This window comes from Pezoporus occidentalis, unplaced genomic scaffold (genome assembly GCF_034315485.1).
Source record: "Pezoporus occidentalis ecotype Australia unplaced genomic scaffold, CSIRO_AGI_Poc_V1 ctg343, whole genome shotgun sequence".
Taxonomy (NCBI): domain Eukaryota; kingdom Metazoa; phylum Chordata; class Aves; order Psittaciformes; family Psittacidae; genus Pezoporus; species Pezoporus occidentalis.
The window spans coordinates 221519-242430 of record NW_026915408.1 but is presented as its reverse complement, the minus strand read 5'-3'; the positions used below and the strand labels follow the sequence as shown (position 1 = coordinate 242430).

The 20912-nt window shown below is 42.0% G+C and overlaps 1 protein-coding gene and 2 long non-coding RNA genes across 6 annotated transcripts; 1 reads left to right on the top strand and 2 right to left on the bottom strand.

Moving 5' to 3' along the window:
• Positions 1-4: 4 nt before the first annotated feature.
• Positions 5-9336, bottom strand: LOC134169412 (uncharacterized). Its single transcript, XR_009966877.1, has 3 exons — positions 9196-9336; positions 6888-7049; positions 5-535 (listed from the first exon to the last, which is right to left on the bottom strand). It is a non-coding gene; the product is annotated as an uncharacterized LOC134169412 (long non-coding RNA).
• SLC13A2 (solute carrier family 13 member 2) lies at positions 2024-13738 on the top strand. 2 transcript variants are annotated; one of them, XM_062629906.1, is made up of 12 exons: positions 2024-2175; positions 5296-5424; positions 5752-5888; positions 6901-7127; positions 7813-7993; positions 8211-8333; positions 9249-9470; positions 9567-9664; positions 10129-10250; positions 11028-11189; positions 12132-12269; positions 12893-13738. In XM_062629906.1, the coding sequence occupies exons 1-12, from the start codon at positions 2074-2076 to the stop codon at positions 13022-13024; spliced, it is 1773 nt and encodes a 590-aa protein (XP_062485890.1). In that variant the 5' UTR covers positions 2024-2073; the 3' UTR covers positions 13025-13738. The 2 variants fall into 2 exon arrangements, with proteins under 2 accessions (XP_062485890.1, XP_062485891.1); XM_062629907.1 differs by having other exon boundaries at positions 9567-9668; positions 10133-10250.
• On the bottom strand, positions 10275-20251 carry LOC134169413 (uncharacterized). 3 transcript variants are annotated; one of them, XR_009966878.1, is made up of 5 exons: positions 19064-20247; positions 18122-18773; positions 15100-15182; positions 10889-10921; positions 10275-10408 (listed from the first exon to the last, which is right to left on the bottom strand). It is a non-coding gene; the product is annotated as an uncharacterized LOC134169413 (long non-coding RNA). The 3 variants fall into 3 exon arrangements; XR_009966880.1 differs by lacking the exons at positions 10275-10408; positions 10889-10921 and adding an exon at positions 14236-14372 and having other exon boundaries at positions 18632-18773; positions 19064-20251; XR_009966879.1 differs by lacking the exons at positions 10275-10408; positions 10889-10921 and adding an exon at positions 14236-14372 and having other exon boundaries at positions 19064-20245.
• Between the last annotated feature and the right edge of the window lie 661 nt (positions 20252-20912).

The window sequence follows — 20912 nt, the reverse complement described above, 5'->3', positions numbered from 1 at the left end:
TAAATGCACTAGGATCTGACAACTGTTGCGGTTTGCAATGTGTAATCACTCCTATTGATTCACAGCACATTAGAAAATACTTGTTTTGAAAGGACAAAATAACTTAGAGCTGCAACACAGAGGTTTTGGCTGTGCTGTTTGGTTCCCTGCTGGGCTTGGTCTGACTGGAAGAGCAGATCAGGAAGGAAAAACCAAGTTGTATTTTTAATTCCAAGGACCCGATTCAGTGTTAGATTAACCCGTCTACATAAACTGGAGTGGTTCCAAGTTAATGCAAACTGACATCAGTCCTTTGACACCACTGAGGGAGTGTTAATGGGCTACAAGTGAAGCTCTGACCAATGCCCCTGAACACATAAACCAGTCATTCTGCTGTAACACACTTGCAGAGCCTGGTTATAGCATCTGTGCAAGCAACAGGACTCACCTTTCAGTGGAGAAAATCTCTGTGGATGTGCTGCGTCTGAGGAACAGACAGGAATCATTCCACATCGTTACTTATTCCCCCTTGGCCATGCTGCAGCTGGAGGCCAACCTTCATAAGAGAGATATGAGAAGAAGGTGTCAGTTTAGATTTTCATTGCAAACTCAGGACATAAGAGTAGAAAGTAGAACAATTACTTTGCCATTGGCTGATTTTGTCACTGCACCTTTTCAGCCACTAATTCAACATTAAATAGAAGCAAAAATATGAATATAATTCATTTGAAAGTGCTTTCTCATTCCTTTTTGTACCAAGGGTTGAAGTGCTAATGCACAGGACTGGCAGTTAAGTTACATGATGCTGTTTCTTGTGAGCAATATGCCTAAATCAAGTTTGCAAGAGAGCTGTGAGTTGGCAGCTGAAACCTCACTGGTTTTCAATCACAAGCCCTGGCAGAAAAGGGGTGAGAGAGGGAAAGAGCAGAAGCTCTTTGTGGTGTTGACATCAGATGACCTAATGTCTGTGCTCCTCTCTCTCTGCTTGAGTAAGCTATAAACAGAGCTGAGACAATTTATACCAATAAAACAGAAATGTTATCATCATTATCTGAAGTATGCACTTGCTTGATCTAGCAAACAAAGGCATCAAAGTGACATTAACACGACACCCCCTTTGGGACTGGAAAGTTTAGTTCCACTCCTGCATATTCACAAAACCAAGTAATTCACTGCTTGGATTTGGAGAGTTTCTTGCTAAAATGACCAAGAACTGTTCATCATTTAGCACTCACCTCCCTGCCCAGGACATCCTGCAGGCTACCAAAGCTGTGTCTATAGACCTGCAAGAGCAAGGTTAAGAAACCCCAGCCTATGATGCACTGTGGCCAAGTCTTTCCCAATCCACTGAGATACAACAGGCTACATCAGAGTATAGGGTTGCCTCTCTGGCCCTAAGCCTGACTTATAACCTACTGGGCTGCCAGGTGGGAGAAACTGAGTTCTGACCAAACCTTAGTATTTCCCCGGTTGCTCTTATGAGTAGAAGAAAGAGGGATTGTCATGAGGGCTGTAATACACAAGGATGGGTGCTCCTGCTCTCAGGTGGGGAGGACTGTGAGTCCCTTTCTCCATGGGGACTTGATGTGGCATTTGGTGCTGGAAGCTCTGCTCTAGTGGGGGTTTGCTACCCAAAGAACTTCTCAGTGAATACAATGATGTGTATATAATGCTTCTTGACCTTTCTAAGCTCTACACTTTGAGTATTGCAGACCTTCAAGCTATTATGAAGGAGCAGTTTCTCTTTTTATAGAAGAAATAACAGTACCTACTCAAAGAAGGCATTAGACAAGACATTAGTGTTCTATTAAAAAGCATAGTTCATTTCAGGATGCTGTTAATAAACCTACTTGGTCCACAAGGAGTTAATTCTCTACTGGATTTAGCAGTTATCAGGAAGATTGTCTGAAGAAAGTACCTGGTCTGACACTTTTCTGCTGTCTCCTCCCTTCTTTGTTCTCTTCCTTCTTTCTCCAATTACAGTTCCAAAAACAACACCCAACCTCCCGAGGTCAATGGTTAATATTCCCAAGTGTTTATATAGCCTCCAGCAGCAGATCTAGGGTCCTTCAGCACTGGGCCAGCTCCAGCACCATGCCTCGCTTCTTGCAGATTATCCTGGCCTGCAAGAAATACCTGCTTGTGGTGCTTATACCCCTCTTGTTTCTTCCCCTGCCTCTGGCTGTCCCTACCAAGGTAAGACCTCTTAAATTGAATTTGATCTCCAAATCTCTCCTTAGAGTTGTTCCTTTTAAATGACAGAGCTGAGGAGAACATACAGATCCTTCCGCAGAGGCACTTCATTTACGGCTTGAAGATCTTTTTTGTTTGCTGAGCAGACTCCTTTGACTACTGGTAGTGAGGGAATATAGAAGCCATGGGATGTAGATGGATAAACAGATACATCTGTGATAGCATATTCTAGAAGAATGCTCAGTGACAAGTGATTTTGTGGCTTTTGCTTTGCTTCTGCCTGATGTAGCAAAGGGCTTTCTGTGCTGAAGTTCATACGTGTGAACCTAAGACACAATTTAAGGCTCAATTTTTAATTCCCCTTCTGATTTCCTAAAAGAATGCAGTCCATATTTTGTTTTTTTCCTTTCATTTTTTCCCCTTGTTGTCACTGTCAGGTAGAAGAGGCGTTTTCCTTGGTCAGAAGAACAAGGTACTCTGATACATGAGGATGAAGTAATAAATATTTCACTCTTTCTTTAGCATATTCCTATAAGAATCTTTCCAAACAGTGATTTAAAACTGAAATTGTCCAGCTTCAGAAGACACTTTGCCTAGAATTCCTTCCTTAACTCCAAATCCCTGTAGCATTTGTTGAGGTATTTCTGAGGCACTGATCACTCAAACGCAGTGTGCTGAGCAGGCAGACTGCCAGTGCTCTGACTTACTCCTCAGCCTCCCAATCTCTTCATGCAGACAGATCTAATCTCTGCTTTTCAGGTCTTTTATTGCAGTCCCTGCATTAGTAAGTCTCAATCTACCTCTCCTGTCACTGCTCTTTGGACATCAAGTCCCAGCTCTTTCCTCGGGTCTCTGCTTGCCCCCAAATCCCTGCTGACTCACAGTTTCTAGTCTCCTTTGCCAGGCTCCATCCTCACTCCAGGAGTTCTTCCTTGTCTTTTCGTGCAGCCTGTCCCAAAGCCCTTCCCTCCTCACAGCAGTCTTTTTGGAGCTGTTATCCGAGACTTTGCAGCTATAGATTGCAAGCAAGAATGAGAGCATGGCACTGGCTTGAGGAGAAATGTGGTAACTGATGAGGAGTGCCCTCTTATTCTCATGCTATGCAAAGAAAATAGCTTAAAGTATCACTTAAACTTACTAAGAAGAAAAAACAGGAAAAAGAATCTTATTTTGCTAGTTAACATTCCATAGCCAAAAGGGTTCCTGAAGTTAAAGAGATGTGGCTCAGAACAGTTTTAAGTAGCCAGAAGGAGAGAGATGGGTTTTCTTTATCCTGAGGCCACGAGTTCAAACTTACTTGCTGGAGTCATCGTTACCATACAGTGAGTCCTTTGTATTGCCTATGAAATGTTTTGGTTCAGTTTCTCTTTCAAAATGACTCTCTTTGGTTTCTAGGTAGTCACTTATAACACAAGAAATTCAAACTGTCCTGGACTTTTCCCTTTGCAATCTGTAAGAAGGTTTCTTGTGTTGGGGTTGTGCATCGTGGTATGTTAAGCAGGAAAAGCTGGTGCCTCAGCAGGAGGGGTTGTGAGCACACAGACTACAGAGTGGAATTTCACATTTTTCTCTTCTGTTGAGCTATTAACCTGTGCTATAATGACAGCTTTGGGCACTAAACTATTACAAATGAGAGCAAACAGTGCTCAAGATTTTGTCTAATGACAGAGAAATGTCATTACAGGACAACTGGTTGTGTGAAAAGCCTTGTTCCAGCTTCTACTGGGAGCCTGTGCACAGCAGGCTGAGGAGAATAGCACTGGGCCTACAATATATGTTCCAAAGCCCTGCCAGGGTCTCTCAAAAGACATCCACTGGTGTCTGTTAGGGTGAAAAATGGGAGAAAAAAGGATCATCAATATTGAAAATTGCTTTAAGTGTTTGATAGGATGTGTAGTTATGGTTTTGAATGCTGTCATTCAAAAATAAGGCTCAGAAAGGTATCTTGTCATCTCTTCATTAATCTCTTTCAGGTTTACTTCTCCAACCCTGCAGCTTTGGTAATTTACCACCTAGATTGTGATCTTCTTCTTTCCTCCAGACTTCTCAGCTCCCCTGTTCATCCTTCCCCTTCACCAGCTCCATGACTTCCAGGCCATGTCCAGGAGTCCTCAGCACGTTCTAAAGCATCACAAGTTTGATCCTGCAGGCAGGCATTATCTTAGCTCCTCAGTTTAATCCTCTGTAATCTCACCATTACAATGTCCATCTCTTCATTAATGGTTTCCTTACTTAGCATCACTACATTTTCATTCAGGTGAGATCAATTTCATATGAATTTCATTCATTCATTCATGCCCACCCTTAATGTAAGCCCACACAACCACTGTTTTCTTCCTTTGGATCTGCAGGTACTTATTATTGTGCCAGTTGCAAAATGAGGAAGACACTGTAACCTGCAGTGTTAACTTTTCCTTACTCTCTTCATCAGCTCATCTATGTGAAAACTGGTTGTGACAAGCTATCTAGTGTATAGGGACCAAGTTAAATATTTGTATATAAAGCTTGGAGTGGTTCTCCAAAGAATTAAAGTGTTTTCTCAGAACGAGGAACATGGAATAAGGGATCATACCTCCTTCAAAGGATAGTCAGTGGAAGCTGAAACTGGTCTGTGACTGGTTTGTCAGTGAGCCTTTCAAAGTCTGTACTAAGCTAAAAATCCAGTGAAGAACAGATAAAGGTATTTAAGGTACAAGGAATCCAGGCTGTTGAAATGAGTTGGGGTTCACCTGAGCCATGTTCTGAAACACGTGGAGAAAAAGGTGGGGAAACCTTGGCTGGCTCAGTACCTGTTTCTGCACCTCTATCAGCAAAATCCCGAAGCCTGTGCAGGGACTGCTAAGCCTTATCATGAAGGGTTCAAAGTCATCAGTTTGTTTCTTTTCCTATGGTTCTTTGTTTTCCCCATTGGAGGCCCCCATCTTTTCCTCACAAGGTTGTTGAATTGCTTGCCAGTTGATTACGATCTGCATAGGTAGGAGGATAGATAGGAGGGGAAGACAGAGAATAACATTTTCTCTAACCCCTTTGTCAGGCAATGAATATAATTATGGGCTGTTGCTTTCTCAAAGCTTAAGTAAGATGTACAGTCTGTTCTGATTGCATGTACTCTTCTTCTGTCAGGAGGCCCAATGTGGTTATGTTATCATAGTGATGGCACTGTTTTGGTGCATGGAAGTGCTGCCGTTGGCTGTCACAGCTCTCCTCCCTGTCCTGTTCTTCCCATTGATGAATATCATGGATTCAACAACAGTAAGAAATCATACTCTATACATGTTTGCCTGTGTGCTTGCTGGTCAGCTTGTTTGGGGTTTATTTCTAACATGATTTTCAGAGCAAAGAAGAGCAAATGGCACTTCTGATACACAGCAGTTATCTGTCCTCTCCATAGAACAGGACTTGCATGAGCCTAGAGTGAACTCTTGGTGGAGCTGCTAATCTGAATCAAAGCAAATCCACTGCTGAGATGCAATCCATAGTTACTCCATGCTAATGTCTCCAGAACGAGATCCTCCCTCAGAAGATGCCTTCTTTCTTGGCTCCTTGTCACTGTTTTCTCTCCCTTGTTCCATGTTACAGGTGTGCCGGGAGTACCTGAAGGACAGCAATATGCTTTTCATTGGGGGACTGCTGATGGCCATCGCTATTGAGCACTGGAACCTACACAAGCGCGTTGCTCTGCGGGTCTTGCTTATCACTGGTGTGAGACCAGCCCTGTGAGTAACACTGTGGGATAAAGGACTTTATGGCATTAGTTGCCCATCGTCTCCCATGTGAATCTGCAAATTGTATCCTACAAATGCTTTTCTACAGTCCAAGTGAGTCAGTGCCTGAGCAGACCTTGCAAATGGGGATCCTTTGATGTGTTACAGACCTGGTGTGTCTTTCTGGAATGCCAAATGGCTTTAGGTGGAGAAATAGCAACAAGTCAGTGCCAGAAAGACAAGGGTGCTGCTGGGCTTGGCCAGAAGCACAGCTTTAGACAGTCAGGAAAGACTCCACACAAAAACATACTCTAACTGAGAGAGAAGAGGAAATATGGGGATGCTTGTTTTGAAAACAACAAGTGTTTACCAGACTAGAAGTTTAAGCTATGCAGAGGCTTCATGGCTCTATTTAATTTGTCTCAGATCATAAGAAGAGGGAATAGTGAAGGAAATTACAAAGCAATAGAATAAAAACACATACCAGATAAAACCCTTTTCATCTGATATATAATCTACGTCTCATCTAAAGAATAATTTTGAGACAAACAACAGAGTAATACTGAAACATGGATTAGAATTTTATATGAAGAAAATCTTAAATAATAGAGGGGATAAAATGCCAAAAAAAAAGAGAGATCATCTTCCTTACGGCTTAAACTGATTGCCACTTGGGCTCAAATTCAGCTTTCCTCTTCGAAATACATGATAATACATTAACATGTGTTGTTTAGGTGGAATGTCTTCCTCAGAAGCATGTAGAATAAGCAGGACACTGACTGGATAAACTGCTTCAAGCTCCCAGCTTCCCCTTTCCTAGTGCTAAGAATGTAAAAACATAACTGGCTGAAACTGTGAAATCTTCCAGTGTCATTCCCAGAGCAGACCAGGGTAGGAGGAAGTACTGGGTGTGAGTTACTAAGCAGTTTCCAGACCAAAAGCTTTGTAAGCAAAGCTTTGCAATGAAGAAAGGGCATCACAGAGCTGAGTTCTGAACTGACTTTTCCAAACCTTTTCACGTCAGACTTCTCATGGGCTTCATGGTTGTGACTGCCTTCCTGTCCATGTGGATCAGCAATACTGCCACCACTGCCATGATGGTCCCAATAGCACAAGCAGTGCTGGAGCAGTTGCACAAGTCAGAAGCAGGGTCTAAATCACCTGGCCAAACATCTGAAAAGATCAATAAAGCCTTTGAACTGCAGGAAGAGTCAACTAAGCCAGGTAGCTCCAAAGAAACAGAGGGAAAAGGTGAGTGGGTTACAGGTGGTTTTCTCTTTGGGGTAATGGAGGATGACCTGAGGCCTTCTTCACTGTCATTAGAGTTGTTAGTAAATTCTGAAGGAAGAATGTACCCAAAGCATTCTGACTGCATCCAATGGCATTTAAGAGGCTCTTCCATGAACCAGACAAAAGCACATTAAGATCAACTGACTTGCTGAAGTTACAAACAGATTGAAAAGATGAAAAGATGATAATTAATCAACAAAACAGCAAAACGTGTAAATTCTCACTTACTGGAAGCCTTTATATTAGGTTTGATATTTCCCTCTATAGTTATATTAGTTCAATTGTTATCTACTGTGTAACTTATCAGATAATAGGAAATTCCTGAGGGAAAATTTCATGCCAGAAGGGTAGAGATTAAAATGATCTTTCTAATCCAAAGATATGCAATCATACAACAATCTCTCTTTACCAGCTGTCTTGCCTTCTTCCCCTCTTTGAGACAACTCAAAATGCAAATCTCAGTGCCAGGAGTGAGGTGCTGGTACAGAACAAGTTCTCTTCAGTCCAACTCCTCTGGCTCTGTTGTACCTCCTGGAATTCTTTGTCTATTGTGTCCTAGCCTTGAAATACTGAATTATGCAGGCACAAGATCTTTTCCTACCCAATCTAGCTCCTGTAACACTTTTGTTCTTGTCTTGGGACCTAGGTAATAGTTATGCCCTGACAGTCGAGGAAAACAGAAAGAGAAATGAAAGTCTGCTAGAGGAGAAACAAAAGAAACTCAGCAAGGGAATGTCTCTCTCTATTTGTTACTCAGCCAGTATTGGAGGGATTGCAACTCTAACTGGGACAACACCAAATCTGATACTGCAAGGACAAGTTGATGAGTAAGTCTGGCTGAATTTGGGGTTACATACCCATTAAAGTGCATCATTCTGCCACAGCTGACTTCCAGCCAACACAGAGAAGGAAAATACCCATTTGGTAACTTTCTCGGAAGTCAGCTTGTCTTCCTTAGTGGGTCTCAGTACCTCTGCTTTTTTGAATCATTAAATACAGAAGAGTGCAGAATTTTGGATGCTAACAGCCATCTGCATTCCACAGGCTCTTTCCTAAAAATGGTAATATCGTCAACTTTGCCTCCTGGTTCTCCTTTGCCTTCCCCACCATGATCTTGTTACTGGCTTTGACATGGATTTGGCTGCTGATACTGTACTTGGGCTTTAAGTAAGTACCCTTCACACACTGCATTACAGCTGACAGGCCTGTTATCAAGTATTCATTACATGTCGGAACACTAGTGATGAGCTTACGCTTGAAAGTCAGACAGAAGTGACAAGTCCTCACATACAACAGACACTACCAGAGCAGCATACTAAGTATCTATTAAAATACTGTAACTTTGCCTCTGAGGAATCTGATCAAACCCCTGCTAAGTACACTTGGTAGATGAAAACATGAAGTTATAACTGCATACAACCTGTTCTGCAGCATTGCTTTCAGGCCCTGAAAGACTGTTGTGCTTCAAACCAGGAATTTAATTTCTACTTACACTTGGTAAATACCTTTGTGACAAGAGTTGCTCCAGACCTAGAGGATTAGTATTGTGCCATTCCCAGTGCTAATCACCCCATACCACCAGCTTGCATTGCCTACCACTTTAATACTTAGCCTATCACTTTTGGATTATCCCCATCCTCCTCTCTTTTAAATTGAAAGAGTGCTGTAATACCTGAAATATATAATACCACCACTTTCAGCTGGAAATTCCACTTTTAAAACTCTCCTTTTCCATCATTTTAAAAAGCTTGGCAACTGTTTACTTCCTGGTGATCAGGTAGTCGTGTCACTCAGACCAACATTGCCATTATTTCCCCATGTGTCCATATAGCACCCCTGCCTGTCTGTAGAGGATGAGTTTTCAGGGGCCTGAAGCTTCTCTCTGGTCATCATGGTAATACCCAGTACAATGCAGTTACTATCCAACACCTATGGCTGCTGATGTGATGATATATATGATTTCTATATGCATATATAAATACTTCTATCTAAAAGACAATATGACCATGTATTACATTTGGATTCTTACCTTTAAGGATATCTGGCAAATTTCTCTGATATTTCTTGTCCATCTTCTTCTAGTTTTCATGAGAACTTTGGGTGTGCTGCAAATGCCTCTGCAAAGGCAAAGGAGCAACAGGCCTATGACATTATCAAGGAAGAGAGCAAGAAATTGGGCTCAATGAAATTTGCAGAAATAGCAGTTTTGGTCCTTTTTGTACTACTGGTAGTGCTCTGGTTTACAAGAGATCCTGGCTTCATCCCAGGCTGGGCAACAGTTCTGTTCAACAAAAATGATACAAGGTATAACCCCTTCTCCTCCTCACTTTGAATAAAGTAAGCTAGATTTAATGAAAATGAGAACAGAGCTGAACTGAATATCTGCCTGACCTCTTGCAGCTATGTCACTGATGCTACAGTTGCCATCTTCATCTCGGTTCTGTTGTTCATCATCCCTTCTGACGTGTCGATCAGTTTCAGAGACAATGACCAAACAGGTACGTTTACATTAAACAAGAATTCAAACTGCTCTTCCTGCATAGCTGTAATGCTTTAGGCTAGGCAAGGCACATAGCTAATGAAAGTTCTCTGGTTCTGTAATTTAACTAAGTAGGAAACATTTATCCCAGCAACGTTTTGGACACTAGTACACACATCTGTAAAAGCTGCTGGAGTCTTCAGGAGAGAATACATGACTTACCAGATATGTTGCCATACTTTTCCATCCCTCTTACCTGTACTCTACCATGCCTTTTGGAGCAGCTACACATCACTCATCAGTATTTTTGCAAGTCAAGTTTTAAATCTTTGTTGATGATTGCTTTAAGAGATAATTCCAGTCTACTTGGATCTTGCTGGCAGAAGTGTTTCCTGATGTTCAGACTAAACTCACCTCCCTCCAGGAAGTTCTCTTTTCTCTGGAGGATGCAACAATGGCTTACAAAATCTGTCTGGGTTTTAGGCAGCAAGCCAAGGATCCAAGCACCCCCAGCTCTGCTGGAGTGGAAAGTGGTTCACCAGAAAATGCCATGGAACATTGTGTTTCTGCTGGGAGGTGGCTTTGCCTTAGCTAAAGGCAGCGAGGTAACACTCCTCTGCTTACCTGGTATTTGTGTCTTCCTGGGTGTTTTCCATCTTGCTTTCCACGAGTGCTCTCCCAGAACACAAGAGGGCATGCTGGTAGCACTAAACATGCATCTCCTCAGCTAGTGGCAGTAGGACAGACTTCCTTAGGAGGAATCCTGTGATGAGAACAAATCCTTATTGTTGCTTGTGCAACTGGGATGGTACTGCCGATCCAGGCAGCACATTAACTGTGTTTCTAGAAGAGTGGATGATTAAGAAACTACCCCAACACATTGAAAGTTTTATTAAATAAACCTTAACTGATGTGGAAAGAATGAGGAGATGATGTGCCCAGGATGGGCCTCCAAACTATTTCAAACTAACTACTTATGGAAATAGGATTTAAATTAAATTAGAAGACAAATGTAGAGCTAGCTGGAGAACCTTCAGCGGCAGATAAAAATGTTTAGATTAAAACAAAAAGACCTGAATGTTGATCATGTGCAATAATGACTTGACCAGAGAAATAATTATTTGCCATCAATAACATACTATAATGCAGTACCTTTTTCTTATTTTAAATTCTTTGCAAGGGAAAGCATGTTTATTGTTATTTAACCTACCAAATGATTGTATCTATGAGCATTGCCTTTTACTTGTTCTACAGAAAGCAGTTTGCATGAGAGCTCCTGTAAGAAGGGAAGGTAGAATCAATATGAGAAATGTAACTGGACTGTGATGTGGCTATTTCTTCTCCAGCCTACTATCCTGACAAACCTCTTTCCTCTGTTACAGGAGTCTCATCTGTCCTCATGGTTAGGAAGCAAACTGAGTCCTCTGCAGCAAATCCCTCACCCAGCTATTGCTCTCCTGTTGTGTCTCCTTATTGCCACTTTCACTGAGTGTGCCAGCAATGTGGCCACCACCACCCTCTTCCTCCCTATTCTGGCTTCAATGGTAAGTTCCAGCATTTCAAAACACTCTTATAACAACAGCTTTCAACTCTTTCACAAGCATATATCTGCTCAATTATAAATAACTGGCTAACACAGCCAAGCACTGATTCATGTATCGGATCAGGAATACAAGATTTATAATGTACATATATGCATGTGGATGCATATATACTCACATACACTGTGCTTAGTTCAACCTTTCTAAAACCATGGCTGCTGAAAAATAAAGGGATTAAATTCATTGACATATTAGACTTTGCCTTCTGGCCTAAACAACCTCATGAGGTCACTGCCAGCTGTACTTGTTTTTTCCTATTTGTTCTGCATAGAGACAGCACCAGCAGCAGCATTTGCTTCCCTGCAACATTCCATTACTGTATTTCACTCCCACCACTGGCCTTCCAGAAGTCTCTGAAGGTGATAGCATTAGTCAGGCTTTATGACCTAATTCAGATTTTTGCATTTTCACAGATTCCTGTTGCTGGGGTAGGCACAGTTCTGCAGCATGAGAAGCTGGTTCCACACAGAAACTGCAATAAGCTCCACCAAGATCTGTTTGCATAGGCACCAGTCTCACCCCTAAACCACTCACCTTCAGAGCTTGGGCTACCCTGATTCCTCTGATAACAGAGTTTTGTTCTTAACCAGTTTGAAGCAACATTTTTTCCTGCTTTTAGAGTGGAGTACAACCATTATTAATTTATGCTGCAGGAGTGATCAGATTCCACCATCAGGAACACAAAGCACTGACCACAAAATCACTTCTTGCATTTGCTGCATACAGACATTGGCTGGAATTTGCTAAAGCAGAACCAACGTTTCAGTGGCTGCAGTGTTTGTAAAAGATTGAGGTTTCTGACATAACAAATACAGTCTCTGCCAAAAGATTTCTATATGGGTTTGTCTATCAAAACCATCATATTTGCTCTCCCTCCTTGCACAGGCTGAAGCGATCTGCCTCAATCCACTCTATGTCATGCTGCCCTGTACACTTTCTGCATCGTTGGCATTCATGCTCCCAGTGGCCACTCCTCCTAATGCTATTGTCTTCTCCTATGGACAGCTCAAAGTGATAGATATGGTGAGTGAAAGCACATTCTTTTCAGAATTTTCATCATTATAAAGAACAGTTGCACTTACAAAGATGCCCTTGAGCTTTTAAAGAAAAGGCAAGGCCTCTTGAACATCTTCCAGTAAGATCTTGCTGTCAATGAGAAATGACAATGTCTAACTGATTGAAAAGGACAAAGGTAGATCATAGAGATGTGAGAGTCCAACCACCTGAACAGTCCTGCAGGTACAAGGGGAAAGCCCAGCCCATGTCACTAGGCTGCCCTGATGCCCTTTCTCACTATATTAGGGAAAGACTGACAAGGATACCATGTCTCTTGATAACTTTTCTAACCCATGATTGATCCAAGAAGTCCAAAGTAACATTAGAGACAGACATCAGGTCAGAAGAGAAAGTCCCACAAAAGTGGATTAAAAGGATTTCAGAACTTCTAGTTTTATCCAAAGGAAACTCATTTTTCCCTAATACAAATTATATTTGTGAAGAAAACCAACTTTGGTGTAATTGGATGGAGTTATGATGGACTTGTAAAAAAGGTCAAAGATAAAACCTAACCATATACAAAACCCTAATCATCAAGGAATTAAAAAGAACTCAGTTCGGCTTGTAACCTTTCTCTTTTATAATTCCAGGCCAAATCTGGGTTTGTACTCAACATTCTAGGAGTTCTGACGATAAATCTAGCCATCAACACCTGGGCTTCATCTTTGTTCCAACTGCAAACTTTCCCATCTTGGGCAAATAAGACAGGTACATGCCCGTAATATGGAGAGGCATGAAAGCAACACAGTTTCTGTTGGAACTGCAGCGAGAGCAAGACTATCATCTACGTGTGTTTTGCCAAGGCACTGGTTAAGAGACAGGCCTGCTCTGTGGAAAAGGACAAGCCACCTACAAGCAAAATCACTCCGTTGGTAACAGCAATAAAATTGCCTAACAGTGCTGTTTAGCTGGCAATTTTGTTACCCTAGAAAAGGTAACCTTTGGCTTTCCAACTGTCCCAGGTATCTTCAGGTTTTCTGTCTCTGCAAGGGTAGATTTTCCCCAAGTGCTACACTGCTTTTCCAGTTCCTCCTGCAGAATGTGAAATCTGCAGCGAGAAAGAAGAGAAGTGTGTATATAAAGAAGAGACTCTACATTGCTGGTCTCCTAATCCTGATGAGTATACAGTCTGCTGTGTATGTGTTCAAGATGTATATGACTGTTAAATTCTCTGTGGGCATTCCCAGCAAGACATGTGCTGTATGATTACAGACAAGTCCCATATTGTCAGCCCACTATATTACTTTGAAATGTATTTATTTGCAGTCCACTTATGAATGTAAAAGACCATTTTATTCCTAGAATGTCTCTCCCATTGTTATTTATGTAAGATTACAGCTTGTGAGGTCATGATAAGAAGAGCAATATTCTTTTGAGAAGGAGAGAATCCCTGTGTCCTAAAATATACATGATTGAATTAAAGATTTTTTTATGTACCCCTGTGTTATGGAGAATTTTCCCATTATATATCAGTGCTTCTGTCTTCCATGTACCAGCTGCTTGTGTGTGGGCTTACTTAAAATATCTTTAAATCATCAGAGAAGTTAACATAATTGATTTACTCTTATTGTTAAAGTAATCATTACTTCATTATTAGGATTCCAATTTTCTTGGGATCTCAAACCCAAGATCTTCCTTTGCAAAAGCCTCTAATACTGTTAAATATTTAATCTTATTCTGCTGGAACTGACTTGCAGTTCCTAATGACTGAACTGACAAAGATACTAGAATATCCAAAGACACTTTGTCAAATCAAGCACTTGGTGCCATAAATGGGCTCAGGCATACCAGTTATACAATAGGTGCCCTTGAACCCTGCACTAAATGCTTTGTTTTGTTGTTGCCTGCCCAAAGTCTATTGCATTTCTGAAGTCCCACTTGAACCCTACAGGTTCAATGAGAGTGAACATGGGTGAATTTCATTCTTTGCACTGTACATGTGATTTATGAGATGTTAGAATTCACTGACCTGCAGTAGTTTATTTCCAGTTCCAACTGTCAAGACAGTTCTTGTGTCTGCTGCTCACTGATTCCCTTTGCATTCATGGCTTCATTGCTCTGAAAAATCACCTACTCAGAAAGAACAGTTTGGTATTAATCCTTCAGCGGCTTTGAAAGATAGTGTTTGATTTGACATGTGATAGGGATCCAATAAACTATCCACAGCACGAGAAGGAAAGGCATTTATTCTCTTTTGCTAATGAGCTCCTGGGTAATTGATTTCAATCACATAATGACTTGCTCGGGCCACTGCTAAACCACTCACTCACCTTCTTTCCTTTTGCATTTACCTCTATCAAATAACATAAATCTGTCTAAATATTTTCATTACCCTGCTCACCCTGTGTCTGAGCACCCAAAAATGACAAACTCAAGCAGATGATTTGCTGGAAGCCTCTCCCTTCTTTGCTCTTTGTCTACAGCATCAGGGCACTGTGCATAGCTTTTGTTTGCTTTTTGTTTTCTTTGAAACACTTGCCCAGAGTTTACATGTCCTTCTAAATTACTGCTTAGCTAAGCAGGAAATAGAGCATTCTTATAACATATCCCATCAGCCTCTCCTTCCAGCCCTTTAAAAGTGTGTTATGATTCTTTGAAGTCTTTTCTATTAGTCTACATTATTCAGAGGCTGTGGTGTGCATAACTACATGCAGGAGCACAGGTGCAATCTTTATGGCAATCTCAAGAAGAAAGAAGAGAGACATCAAGTAGCACAGAGTGTCATGGGGCCAATGCAATAACACTGGGTGTTCCATGTTCATTAGCATATATGAGTATATCAAGGTTAGTGACTTACCAGAAAAGGGCTGCAGTGAAAGTTACACAAGGGGGATGTACAGATGCTTAGCTCCCAGAAGAACAGGGGTGAAAAGCTGTCATCTGGAGACAGAGAAGTCAACAATAATGTCAGGGTATCAGCAGAACAGATAATTTCATTAATAGTTTCCACCTTGAAGTGATGGTAGTAGCAAGTAAGCACTGGGCAGTTTATTGCCCTGGGTGTGTCTGAGCACAGGAGTAGTTGAGGTGCAGCTAAATATAGTGTGCTTGTGCAAAACCCAGTAACACTATTAAAAACGTTCATCATTTTGTAAGCAAAGCAGGTAGAAAGTGTTTCTAAGCCCCATTATTACACAGATCACCTTTGAAGGGTGGTTCCCCATTATGTTTCCAGATATTGCCCTCAAGGAGTGGCTCTATTTCCCATTGTGTGATCAAATTTCACAACCTTCTGTGAAACTGCCAGCTCAGCACCTGCTGTACTTAGGTGCGATTTCCAATGCAGCTCTTCATTTTGGGGTTGACACTCAGTTGGTTTTACACAGGAGCTGTAAGTGATAAATTTGTTAATCAGAAGGGGCTGTCTGCCTCCTTGCCTGCCTTGTCTAAAAAGCAAGTGCTCTTCAAAACCACAAAATACAGGTTTCCCACAGTATATGCCAGTGAGTAAGTGGGTGACTCGCAGTCACCTCCTCCATTTTCCCTGGAGTTATGGTGCTGTCTTGCCTTGCCTTGCCCAGACACACGCACACACACACGCATACACACACGTTCTACAGGCACATACATGTACACCTAAGAGAATGTCAAGGATTTAGCCCAGTAAAACATATGCATTTCTACAACCTATGGCCCCACAGAAAACCAGCTTGATGTTAAGCAGGCTAAGACAACAATGAAAATAGCTTACAAGTGAGAAAGGCACTTCATCATAAACATCTTGCCAGCAATTTGTAAAGTGGCATTTAAGTGATGCAAGGGTCACTTCAGCAGGCACTGGAATCATAAACAGACTTAACAGTCCATTTTCAAGCCAAAACAGGTTAAAGTTAATCCTCAACTTGGTTTGGAGAAACCAAAAACTTGCTCCCAGTCACTTAAAAGGTATTAAAATGAACTTTAAGGAAGCCTTGTTGTAGAGCGCTGACACCTTGAAATATATCTAGATCTTACAACTTAATTCCTAGGCTTTCATTAAACAAAACAAAAAAACTGCTTTGAAGGAAACTTTATCATATAATAGACATAAAATAACTCTCAAACAGCTGAAAAATATTTCAGAAAACAAAAGACAAACCAACAGAGACATGAAGGTCCAGTGTTTTATCCAGCAGCCATCAGCATGTATGTAAATCTGGGCTGTTCTCCCCGAGCTGTAAGAGCAGCTCCCCTCTCATGCTTGGAGCCAATTCCTCCCTCAGGTAACTACGGCATGCAGTCAGCAGTGTGTCCAGGGGCAGGGGGTTGGAACTAGTTGATCTTAAGCTCCTTTCCAAGCCTAACTATTCTATGATTCTATGATCTTAGTGCAAAGGTGCAGCTCTCTCCATTTGGCATATTCGTTCAGGAACACAACTCTCTGCTCTCAATTACTATGTTGGGTTTAGTGGATGCAAAGGCAGAAACAGAGTTTATCGTTTCTGCAATGATGAATAACTAAATAGAGAACAGAAAATAGACATAAAAGAGCTTAGGAAATACATAACTTGAAAACATCAAGGAATTTCACAACACTCCATTTTTTTTCCAACACGGAACCAATAAAACTATTTACAACTTGATTCACTGAACTTTACGATTTGAGTTAGTAATGACCAAGTGCCAAAGTCTGGAAATGAAGTGGTTTGAATGTACTAATCACCTGGTGTCCAGAATAACAACTGTTTAATACAACTTAATCACTACTGTCAATGCTGTGCATTTTCTCCTATTAAAGAAACATTTAGTATTATTTATCCTTTAATCATACTTAACAGACTGAAAACGTCAGGTTGCTATTCAGGGTGTAGAGTCCCTCGCCCTGTGCCATCTAGTGGCTGCAGGCACTGCACCAGGGCATGCCCAAGGTTCCCAAAACAAGGCCAAGCACCCAGGCTGGTGTTGATCTTCCTTGGAAAACACTTTTAAATAGCTAAGGGGAAGTCACGGAACAAGAGGAACGCTTTTGAAAGGCAATGCAGGACAGGAGAGCTGCAAAATTAATGTAATTGATTCAAATTGGCAAAAAGAAAAAAACCCCAAAGCACAAACTTGAAAACAGAGAAGGAACAGAGCGGTTAATTCAAGGGTTCAACACTTCTGTCTCATTAGACATGATTTAGATCAGACCAGAAGCAACTGCTTGAAGGCTCAGACCTTTTGTGCTTGTGTAAGACATCTCTCTTGCTAAAGCTCTAGTTGTGATTGCTGTTAGATGACACTGTGCTCTAAATACTATCAACAAAACCATCAAAACTTCACACTGCTTCAAGTTTATACTATTCAGCCAACTTCAGGTTGGTATTGAGGTTCTCTTGCCAACCCAGCAGTCTCATTTCCCTTGATCCCTGTCCAGCCAATGGGAAGCAGAACGATTTCAAGTTTTCCCAATACCTGCCACTGGGACCTGGGACTTTCCATGCTTTGGAAGGAAAGGAAAGCCATAGGACACCAAATGTCATCAATTCTGCTGATTACAGAGCTGATTTCTTTCTATAAAGCAAAAGTGGTCAGTGTTGTCCATGAAACAAATGTCTGTATTACTGTGGAATTGCACAATGTCAGAAGAGCAAGTTGTGTGCACTAGCAGAAGGGGAACGCAGCCTGGGTACAGCTAGTGGCTACAGCAGCAGTTTCCCTGGTTGCCTATCAAAGGGATCTTACACAGTGAGTAGTGGTTGTTCTGGGGCAGTTGTAGTGCCTGCAAAGGGAAAGACACATTTCCCTTTTTGCTGTAGGACTCTCCTGATGAGACTTGCCAGAAAATTCAAAAGGATCCTCTTTATTTTTTAAGATGCCTGTCACCTGAAGGGAGGTTGAATTTTCCTCTTTATTCTTACCTCTGGCAATATCATTCCAGCTCCATGAAACATGCAATCATAAATCACTTGCCTGCATTGCAGATAACACAGTTGTACAATGCAACTTCCTCACACCTGTGCTTTTTCTTTTCTCCTTCAACCGAAGCAAGTGGTGTTGTGGTATCTAGAGTTACAATTGGTACTAAAGAAATAGTAGTCTCAGAAGATACCACCCAGTCAACGTGAAATAATCACTGTCATTCCTTTAGTGTTACATCTTTATAACCCAGGCTACATAAAAAATAGTGACATCATCATGACTTTGAGAGACTTGCAAGCTTAGGGATGAAACCAGAGCAGTTCTTCCTCTAATTAGTGGCAAAAGGCAACGACCACAGCGAGCACATGAGTCCTTCTGCATAGTCACAAAAGAGCAGAGAATGGCACAGAGAAACCAAACTCCTCTGTCACAGTCATACATTATGTCTTCATTTAAGATGCTCTGACAGTGGACAGAAAACATGATGTGTACACAAGACAAAAACAAACCTCTGAAATGCATTCAGCAATGTGTAGCTGCCAGAGGGACGGGTGCTGTCTGCCATCCTGGCTCCAGACACAAGTGTCTTTCTCCCCACGTGCTGTGTGGAAGTGCAGGAATTTTCTCTGTTTCTCTATTTTGGCACAGATACTGTAAGGTAAAAACCATGCACTTTATTAGCCTAGAAGAAAACTCTTTGGTGTGTTTACACTGTAACCACACACCTGTATCTCAGAAATACGAGACAACTGATGGGGAAAGGGGAGGGGACTGACATCTTCAGCTTCCTCGGCACCAGGTGCAGTCAGGCATGTAATATCTTTGTAGCCACTATTTTGAACCAGTGCCACTTTTGGCCTACTGTACCTGCTGAACAGCCCCTGCAGGGAATGACTCCAAAACATGCCCATGCTCTCTGCTCCAGCAAGATCAGTTCTTACCTGGAGCCCTGGCGGGTGCATACATAAGTCAGCCAAATCCTGAAGCTATTCTAGTACAGCTGCAGTTCCTCCAAGTCACAGAAGGACAAAACCACTAAATCTTATACAAAATGTATTGCTGCATTTTTCTTATAGGATGCTGCCAGTTCATGTTCCATTTATACACGATGTAGATGTGGCATTAAGGAAACTTGTTGTCTTGTCCCACTGTACCTGTGTCATAAAACATTAATGGAGGGGACAGAGAAGACTGTCCCACCTTCTTAGCTCCTCGAACTAATGTATAAAACAGTAAAATCCAGTTGGATTAACTGTAACAGATCTAAGTGTCTGGTTCTTCTGAATAAGATCGTTTGATATTCCTGGGAAGACAGGGAAAAAGCGAAGATATGTAAAAAAAAATATATAAAAAGAATAAATTGATTTGTTTTTTTTACAAGAACAAGTTTCTTTGTGTCATGAGGACAACAGCAAAACATGGTTCCTGTTTGTTAAGATAGTAGCCACACAACTAAGAACAAAGTAGCTGTTATTGCAATACTGATTACATAAGACCAAATATAGAATCATGGAATAATTTAAACTGGAAAAGACCTTGAAGACCATGGAGTCCAACCATTAACCCAGCACTGCCAAGGCCACCACTAAACCATGTCCTCAAATGCCACATCTACACATCCGTTAAACACCTCCAGGGATGGTGACTCTGCCACTTCCCTGGGCAGCCTGTTCCAGTGCTTGACAACTCTTTTGGTGAAGACACTTTTCTTATTATCCAGTCTAAACGTTCCCTGGCACAACTTGAGGCCATTTCCTCTTATCCCATCACTTATTACTTGGGATAAGAGACCAATGTCGCTACCCTTTCCTCTCAGGTATTTGTAGACAGCAATAAGGTCCCCCCGAGCCTCCTTTTCTCCAGGCCAAACACCCCCAGTTCCCTCAGACTCAGCCCACTGATCCAGCCTGCTCACATCCCTCTGTGGAGTCTTCCTACCCTCAAGCAGACCACCACCCCCCTCCCAACTTGGTGTCTTCTGCAGCCTTACTGAGAGTGCCCTCGATCCCCTCATCCAGATCATAGATGAGGATATTAAACAGAACTGGGCCCAGTACTGAGCCCTGGGGAACACCACTTGTGATCAGCCACCACTCTTTGGGCTCAGCTGTCCAGCCAGTTTTTCACCCTGTGAAGAGTACACCCATCCGAGCCACAAGCAGCCCATTTCTCCAGGAGAATTCTACAGGAAACAGTGTCAAAGGCTTTACTAAAGTCTATGTAGACAATATCCACAGCCTTTCTCTCCTCCACTGAGCGGGTCACCTTGTCACAGAAGATCAGGTTAGTCAAGCAGGACCTGCCTTTCATAAGCCCATGCTGACTGGGCCTGATAACCTGGTTATCCTGTACGTGCCGCGTGATGGCACCCAAGGTGATCTGCTCCATCACCTTCCCTGGCACTGAGATTAGACTGACAGTTCCCCAGATCTTCCTTCCGGCCCTTCTTGTAGATAGTGTGTCACATTCACTAACCTCCAGTCAATTGGGACCTCTCCTGTGAGCCAGGACTGCTGAGGAATGATAGCAAGTGCCTTGGTGAGCACCACCCTTCCTCCAGCTCCCTTAGTACCTTGTGTGTCCAAGTAGTGGAGCAGGTTGCTGACCATTTCCTCTGCACCCCAAGAACAACTGGTCTTACTATTAAAGACTGAGGCAAAGGCAGCATTAAGTCCCTCAGCCTTCTCCTCATCCTTTGTTACTGCTTTCCCTGCATCCAAGAAAGGATGGAGATTCTCCTCCTTTGGGTGCCAGTGTATTTACAGAAACCTTTTTATTGCCTTCCATGGC

Bases quoted from the DNA above. Each gene is read 5' to 3' on its own strand.
- SLC13A2 (XM_062629906.1), top strand. From the start codon at position 2,074: ATGCCTCGCTTCTTGCAGATTATCCTGGCCTGCAAGAAATACCTGCTT. The intron at 8,334-9,248 runs GTAAGTACCCTT...ATCTTCTTCTAG, and splicing joins ATACTGTACTTGGGCTTTAA to TTTTCATGAGAACTTTGGGT. The intron at 9,471-9,566 runs GTATAACCCCTT...GACCTCTTGCAG, and splicing joins TTCAACAAAAATGATACAAG to CTATGTCACTGATGCTACAG.